The 8828-nt window shown below is 44.5% G+C and overlaps 1 protein-coding gene across 3 annotated transcripts in view; it reads right to left on the bottom strand.

Annotated features, from left to right (window-relative positions):
• Positions 1-574: 574 nt before the first annotated feature.
• GALNT16 (polypeptide N-acetylgalactosaminyltransferase 16) overlaps positions 575-8828 on the bottom strand; it is an 85033-nt gene continuing 76779 nt past the window's right edge. Inside the window, exons 15-16 of one of the 3 annotated variants that reach the window (XM_036239381.1) lie at positions 6439-6579; positions 575-2956 (exon numbers count right to left, since the gene is read on the bottom strand). In XM_036239381.1, the coding sequence (XP_036095274.1) occupies positions 2903-2956; positions 6439-6579 (195 nt within the window). In that variant the 3' untranslated portion in view covers positions 575-2902. Of the gene's footprint in view, positions 2957-6129; positions 6580-8828 lie in introns of those variants that run through there. The other 2 variants (XM_016131312.2, XM_016131310.2) reach the window with 2 other exon arrangements.

Genomic DNA, 8828 nt, shown 5'->3' with positions numbered 1-8828 from the left:
TATCACCACTTCAGCGGACCACCCAGCAGTGACTCAGTGTTGGTTCTCGGCATGTAACATGCTGTCCTGAAACCCATGGATAGGAGGGTCACTCAGGGTCCCCTACATGGACAGCCTCCCCACCCCACCTAGGCTCTGATACCCCGCACCCAGCCACGCTCTGCTTAGACAGCTTCCCCTACTTGGTCCTCTGACCCCCCACTCCAGGCCACTCCTCACAGCGATGCCCTCCCATCCTGCTCATCCATAAAGATGAGTCCACATGGTAAACATTCCTATGACTGGCTGCCCCACATAGCAGTTGTGCTGATTACATCTCATTTTCATTATAAAACTCAAGACAGACATAGAGCTCGCTAAATGATAATTATTATAAAATAAGTAAACTTCAGAGTTTTGTATATTTTTCTATATATATGTTATACTTTAATGACATTTATTTCCCAGAAATATTTAATACTGTTATTAAAACAACATGACCAGAAAGAAGTCTAAAAAATTCCTGTTACCATGAAGTTATTCTTGCACCTTAGTAGAGGCCTCGGACCCCAGAGCAGTCCTGCCACCAGCTGATCAGACGAATAATCTTGTTCACCTCCTGACACTTCTCTGTTCTCTAATGGGCTGCCTTATAGCCAAAAAAAGGTCATCTAAAAGGCTAGGGTTGCCGTTTTTGTCTTTTTTTTTTTTTTAACTTCTCTCTTAGCCTATATACATATTAAAGTTGCTAAGCACATTAGTGATGATCCTAGGGTGGACATAGTCTTGCCTTGATCCTTTGCCTTTTTCATGGTTTTGCATTTGACACATTGCTCCTGTTAGAGATCAAGGGTAAAGAAGGTAGTGCAGGAGCCGCCTTCACCTTCCAGTGTAAGATGCCATCGGAATTAAGGAATTATTGTGAAGTGTTTTAGGTTTGTTAGTGGTATTGTGGTTATTTTTTTAAGTTATCTTTTAGAATATGTACTGTAAGATTTATAGATAAAATGACATAATATCTGTGATTTGTTCAAAATAATTAAGTGGAAGAATGTAGATGAAACAAGATTAGCCATAAATTAATAATTGTTGAAGCTAGTGGTGAATATTCATCTCTTCACTTTTTTATGCACTTGAAATTTTCCATAATGGAAAGTTTTCTTAAAAAAGATTGATAACATAGCTATAATCATATCTTGACTGCTACATAGCTATAATGCTGAAGCCAACATGATCATTTCGAAGGCTGGAGATGAGCAGTCATCCCTTACCCCTCTATAGTGCTTTGCTATTTATAGCACCTCACGCTCACTACTCCATTTGACCAGGATACTTCACTTAGCTCTCTCCATACAATCTGAGCTCAGAAGTCATTCTCAAAGCAGGACATATTTGGGTCACGAAAGAAGACCTTTGTTCTGTACTATTTGGCTACTCGAGCAGGAGGAACTTGGACTGTGCAAGAAAGCTGAGCTAGTTGTAGTGAGGCTGACATTCTGCAAGCCTGGAAGCAGCAGGGGATGTGTGGAGCCACTGAAGCTGCATTTCTGACACATGCAAATGAGCTTCCACCCAGGGATATAAACACACCACTTCAAGCTGAATTCTTGTGGAATTTAACAACCTTTGCTTAACCATCTCCCTAGACTGCTTCTGAATGGACACGGAGTGCCAAAATAAAAGGGGGCATTTCCGACTTATGACAGCTTTACAACGGCAGTTTTTAAAAAGCTGCCATCTATGCCCAGCCTCAGAGTGGGCATCCCCAGAGGAGAAAAGCAGATGTGTTTTCTGAATACCCAATTTCAAGCTTCTCAACTCCTCTATAATCTTTCCCAGTCTGGTTGGGAAGTAAGCTGTCATACAGGGGACCCTAGAGGACTGCTGGAAGTCAGGAAGACTCCTTAGGCTGACACTTGACAGCTGATTTTGTCATGCTAACTTTAGACTGTTCCTAATCAAGGACCACCAGTCCCTAAGGCGGTTGTGATCATTGCCTATTTGCAAAATTAGGTCTTTCTCTAGCGTGTAAATAGACTTTGAGTGTGCGCAGTAGAGTCACTCGGTTGCATGGTCAGAGCTAAGGAGGCCAAGGACAGAGATGTTCCTCATGTAGATGGGTCAACTGCATTCCCTAAGACGAGCTACTCATCTTGGAAACACATGCTGGTAGTTCAAAACCAAACTCATCACCCAAAACAATGGACTTTCACCCACTGACCCTACCCAAAGCAGCTCTTCCTGTCTTGAATAGGGCCTCCAGCCAGCCGACCAGTAGGTTGTATTTCTCTCTCTCATCTTTCATTTCCTATTGGTCAGCAAATCTTGCTTTTACTTTTGTCTTCGTGCCTTCATTAATTTAATCATTCATTCTACAAATATTTACGGAGCACTTAACTCTGTGTCAAATACAATGTTGACCTCTAGGGATACAACAGTAAATAAGACAGACCTACGTGATCCCTGCCTTCTTATATGTTCTCCTGTTTGGGCCCTAATCGCCATTTCCAGTGCTTTGGTTCAGGCTTTCATCAGTTAGTTCTCACCTTAATTACTGCACCAGTTCCCTAACTGATATGCCAGCTTCAGTGTGCGACTCTGGATCATTAGCTGGTTGTCATTCTCTTGTTACAAATGACAGAAACCCACCTCGAATTAGCCTAGGCAACAATAGAGGAAGTGTAGTTTATTGACTCGTATAACCAAACTGTGAGAATGGCCAGAACACAGGTGAATCTCAAGGTCATATGGAACCAGAAACATGGGCAGTCAAAAATACCCACCATTTCCGGTCTCTGCTTCCCTTTAAGTGTCAGCTTCATTTATCCCATGGACCAGCTTCTTTCTCTTGGTGGGGAACATGGCTGTCCGCAGAATCTTCAAGCTTCACCATTTTAAGGAGATTCCTTCTTTCTAGTGGCATTCATGAATCCCAAAGAAATGTTTTGGTCGGAAATGTTTCCTTGGGCCACCTGACCTAAGGAAGAGGTGGGATCCATGTGATAGGCAAACTCTAAGGTGACCCCCAATGATCCCCACCTTTTGGTAGCTGTGCAGTTGTGTTTTTCTGTCCCTCTGGAATACATGCTGCATGGGGTCAGGGACCTTGTGTGTACTGCTTACTGCCGTATCCCCTCTGCCTAGAACACTGCTTGGTATGTAGTTTTAGATGAATATTTATTGCATTGGTTCATTCAATTAGCCAGCAGTTTTTAAATTTCTATCATATGCCAAATCCAATGGTAGGTACCTAGACAAAACATGGAGTTCCAGCAAGAACTCCAACTCAGGGGCGGTTTCAGGGGCGTGCAACCTGTACTTTGAAGGGCCCCACACTGCTGTTGCCATTTTCCAAATTCTTAATAGTTTATGAAGTAGGTGACCCATATTTTCATGTTACACTAAACCCTGCAAATTATTTACACGGCCCTATCCTGATAATAACTCCAGAAATCTCTAGCACATTCAGATCTGAAAACAGTTTAGAGTAGAAGTCACTAGTCAGTAGACCCTGTACACTATTGTTAATAATTTTAACAGTACTGCCTTGTATATTTAAACTATGTTAAGAGTAAAGGATTTACAGAGATAGTATAGTTTATAATTCTGGGAGCCAGACACCCTTGGAGTTCAGGCCCTTCCATTTCCTAGCTGTGTAACCTTGAACAACTCACATGACATCTCTTAACCTTGATTTCTTCATTACAAATGGAGATAATAATAGTGTTGGCCCCACAGAGTTAGCTTGAGTTAGTTATTTTGTTAGAATTAAACAAAATAATACTTAAAACGCTGACATCAGGTGTCCTGAAAAGGGGGTTCAATTGCCCAGCCACTTACTCCCTTCTTTGCTCTCCCTTCCTTTGCCTCCTTCAACTCTCTTGCAGACACTCTTGGAATTGAAAATCTGGGTTGATGGGAGTGGCTGCTATATGAGAAGAATACTGAGAAAAACCAAGGAAATACAGCTTTCAGGGAAGCAGTAATATTTTACTTAAAAGTTGCTTGAGCTGAAGACCTTGTAGACATTTGCAATTTGTATGCAAATAAACTATAGGTGAATATCCTAAGCGGAGAGATGGCCCTGGGCAAAAGCTCCCAGAAGACTATGTTTTGGACCACAGAGAAGCCTTCATCAGTTTCTCTTTGCTGCCAGTTTAAACTAAAACCATAGATAATCCCAAAGCCACAGTTTTCACTATCTTAGCCTAAATTTAACAAATTCATTAGTACGTAAGCAGTTTTCTCACAAGGTAGGTGCATACCCATCTGTATTAGCTGTATCAAGTCCACTTTGTAATTTTTGTTTTCACATTCATTGTCTGTTTGATCAGGAGCTGATTTGGCATTAACTTGCGAATGCTATGTCTCTTGTGCCTGATGTAAAAGAATTTTCGCTGTTTAAACTTCACCGATTCCTTGAAAACCCAAATCAACAGCCAGATTAGAAGAGAAAGCTGAGAACAAACTAACATGTATCCCAAACCATGCATTTTAAGACCAGAGACTCTCAGAACTGAGGGAGAATGGCAGTTTTATTGTACTGATTCATTCACTTACCTCACATTTTTTGAGCACCCACCATGTGCTAGGCACAGACTAGATGCTGTGCACAAGTCCTTTTCTTCACTCAGTTTGCAATCAGAAAAGTAGAAAAGTAGAGGCAATTCCAGTACAATCCCGATTCGAAGTAAAGGGGGAAGTACAGACACTCTGTGAACCTCTAGGAAGGCTCCTCACCCATGGCTAGGGATAGAGGCGGGGAATCAGAGGGAAGCTCTGGGCATTCTTGCCCATGACTTATACCCATTCGTCCATCTCTCAGACCCATGCCAGCCAGGACTCTGTCTGCAAAGTTAACAGTCTGACATGTACCTATTTTAAACATATGCCCCCTTTAGGAGTCCTGGGGACCTGGGCCTGGGCTGGGCCTGTGGTTAGAGTCAACGCCTCCCCACAGAGGCTCATTTGCCTCATGCAGAGCTACACTGATTCATTCATTCATTCATAAACACTTACTAGCCACGTTTTCTTTATTCCAGTCCATTCACAAATGCCATCCTATTCAAATCTCACCACACTCTTAAGAAGTAGGTAGTAGTATCCCTGTTTCACCAGTGAGCGGGCCGAGGTTCAGAAAAGTAAAGTAACTGACACGGGTTGCCCAGCTAGTAAGAAACAGCCAGACTTCAGCTCCAGGTGTGGCTCCACCACCCCCACTCTTTCTGCTTGCCAGGCAGAGTGGAACCCTGGCTGGGAAGAAGCCTCCCAACTGCAGCCTTCTATCTGTCATTGATAAATGTCTGTGGGGTTTTCTCAACAGTATGGCTTTGTCATCCTCCCTCTTGAGAGCAGCAAGGCCATGCCTGGTGTGGCCTCTACAAACAGAGGCCACTGGTCTAGAACGGTCATCACCATCCCCATCTCTTCTGCTCCATGGGGTGGACCCAGTGAGGGGTCAGGCAGGGGATGCAGATGAGAGAAGGTCAGTCCTGCTCTGAAGATATCAGAAGGAACCACTCTTCCTGCCGTATAACCTTCCTCCTGACCCCCATCCTGGCCCTCCCCACTAGGCTGAAGATTTTCAGTTTTATCAGAATATCAAGACCCCTGCTGAATCTACTTGTCTTGCTTCTCAAAGGTAAAAACAAATGCCACTAAAAAAGATTTCAAAGCCAGATCAGCTATCTCCAGCTCAGGAGCAAAGAAGATGCCTGGATTCCCCCATTCTTGCTTGGTCAGCTTGCCATCCCCTTGGGTCCACATGTTTGAACTGTAAAGCCTTGCCCTGATGGCTGGAGAATGTCCTTAGCAGTTGGAAAATCCACAGCGTTGGGGTCTAGCAGCTCTGGCCTGCCCCTGACGTTCCTGGCCCACCACACAGGCTTTCCAGTTCACAAGGCCTGGCTATAGCATTTTCTCATTTAATCTGCCCCCATATCACTCTCATTTTTCAGGTGACTCTGAGGCTCAGGAAGCCTAAGTGACTTGCTGAAGGTCACCCTGTTCATAATAGACTGGGCTGGGAGCAACTGTTTTCTTACTGCAAGGCCAGAACGTTCCACCCTGCTGTCATGCAGTAAAGCAGCCAAGAAATAACTGAAATGAACACATTTGACTCTAATAACTTTAAAATAAACCCAGCTGCTTGATGAGTATGCAAAGCCCCAGGTGCCTGGTAAAAACCGGATGAACCCACTGGGCTCTGTGAAGCACCCTCTAACCCCTACCTCAGGCAGACATAGCCACAGGGGCAGTCTACAAAAGGAGATTCCACTTGGACAAGCAAAAAACTAGCATCTGAGGAGAAACATAGACATTTAATGCTAGAAAGACATTTGGAAAACAAGATTCCTGGCCAGGTTGCAGGAGAAAGCAGACAATGCAGCAAAGCAGGCCTCACTCTGGGGCCAGATCATTCAGGGTGGGTCTCACCCTCCGGAGTTCCAGAAAACACACTTGGAACCAGGCAGAACCAGCAGCAATTGCCTGCCTCTCACTGTCATGGAATGTCGTGTTCTCGGGACTGCTGGGTCCTGATGCTCCCAATGTCCTGCTTTGTGACTTCGGGCTTATCAGTGTCTCAGCTTGTCTCTGTATCTGTAAATGATGATCATAGAATCAACCCTGGCCCACCCTACGTCTCAGGTTTCTAAGTATCACTCATGAAAGGATGTAGGGTGTATAGGGAATAAGCATTGGACTTGGGAACAAGACCAAGAGCTTTCCTTCAGTGAAAGATGGGGATATAATGATACAAAAGTGTCAAGGTTGGTGAGAGGATACGAACTGATATGTGAAAGGCAATAAAGGCCAGTCAAGAGCATGGACCCTGGGTCAGGCTTCACGATTTGAAACCCTGGAAAAGTGTTAACTTCTCTGGACTTCAATTTTCTGTTTGTAAAGGGGATAATAATGAAAATACCTACCTGATAGGGTTGTTATAAAGATTAAAGGAGCTTAAAATGTGGGAACCTCAGTGACTGGTGAATAAGTGATAGTACTGGCTATGAATGTCATCAGTTAGATGATCCTTAGAAAGGATTTAAGCCATGTAACTCATGATAATGTATGCCTGTCCTGAGGGCTGTGAGATGCAGCACTGATTCCTCGATTAATGAATCTTCTGGGGTGGAAGCTCTTCTATAATGAAGTCAGCCATATGTGGCTGCTGTTAGGGAAGAGACTCATAAATCACACAAAGCAAAGTTGGCATGTGGCATCTGGCTCAGCGGCAAACCTTGGCCCAGCATTGTGCCCACCACCCTCCACCCCAGAGAGATCCATCACAGCACAGAGCATGGAGGCAGCCCGCTTAACAGAGGCAAGGCCTGCCAGCATGTCACAAGTTATCTGAGTCTTCTGTCTCAGGGGTAATCCTTGCCCTCCAGTCAAAGGACCAGGATCCATCTTTATCACCAAACCGGTGACTTGAGTGTGCATCAGAATCCCCTTGGGGCTTTTTAAATTCAGTTAGCTGAGCCCCACCTCAGAGTTTCTGATTCAATAGGTCTGGGTGGGGGCAAGAGTTTCCATTTCTAGTAAGTTCCCACAGGGGACACGCCACCTCCACCTCTGACCTACGAATGTTGCAGTCTTCCCTTAAAAACTGAATCTCTGAAGGCAGGGTATCTCTTCCCATGCACTTATGGCTCACTCCCAGGGCCTGAGGCACCCGGAGTATGTACCATGGTTCCACTGGGGTCGAACCCAGGACCTTCTGCATGTAAAGCAGACGTGCTAACCACTACTCAATGGAACCACCCCAGGACTATACTTTAAGAACCACCAACCTACACTTCTGTGGGATTGTGTTTAAACCTTGCTATTTGTCCCTGAGCAAATTTCTTCCTGCTCCCTTATTCATAAAGTGGGCATACCAGAACCTACCTAGGTGTTGGAGAATGAATGAGAGAATGCACATGGCATCAAGTTCTGAGTATCCAGGAAATGCTCAATCCAGGCCAGCCCTTGGGATCTCCAACACATGGTTGTTGAAGGCTTAGAGACAACAAATGAGTAGGAAGGGTGGAGTGGTGAAGATACCAAGCTTTTGAAGACCAGTGAGAAGAAAAATGAACAAATGTAAATTGAGTGCTTTCTGAATGCAATGCACTAATTCCAAACTGCAAAAATACTTTATCTCACACACACACACACACACACACACACACACACACACACACCCATCTAGAATCTTTTATTTCATTCATTGAGCAAGCTGACAATTACTGTGAGTCCGAGGACCAGGCTCTGTGCTGTGGCTGTGGGAAATATAAAGCTGGAGCAGATACAGGTTCTGTTATCAATGAGCCACAGTCCAACAGAAAACAGAAAAGACAAGACAAATAAGGACTAGAGAAAACAAGTCCATTTCACTGTTTCACTGCATTAGGAGGAGGAAAGTGCTCACTGTGGCTGAAGGAGAGCATTTAAGACATTGAAGAAATAATGAATGTGGAGAGATGCTTTCAGACAAGTGGGAGATCAGGGAAGCTTTCCTTATTGAAGCACATTGGTCTGGAAAAAATCGGTAGCATTCAACCCATGGAGATGACAAGGCAGAGGGCAGAAGGAACAGCAAAAGCACAAACGAGAAGGCAGAAAGCAACTTCTAGAAATGGGATGCAGGTCAGTTTGGCTGAACTGCAGGGTGAAGAACAGAGGGTGGGGACCTGAGGCTGGCTTGGGTATGTGGTGTCCGGCGATGAACGGCCTTGACCATTGGTGGTTGACAGCGCTCCTCTGACCCCATTCCATGTCCTCTGTGGGGTAGGTGCTCAGCACATCATCACGGGCTTGATGATGTTCATAGTGATGTGTAAGAGTCTGCATGATACATGAAGGCC

Source organism: Rousettus aegyptiacus, unplaced genomic scaffold, assembly GCF_014176215.1.
Source record: "Rousettus aegyptiacus isolate mRouAeg1 unplaced genomic scaffold, mRouAeg1.p scaffold_m13_p_3, whole genome shotgun sequence".
Classification (NCBI taxonomy): Eukaryota; Metazoa; Chordata; class Mammalia; order Chiroptera; family Pteropodidae; genus Rousettus; species Rousettus aegyptiacus.
The sequence above is the reverse complement of the archived record's forward strand: the minus strand, read 5'-3'. Positions and strand labels throughout refer to the sequence as shown.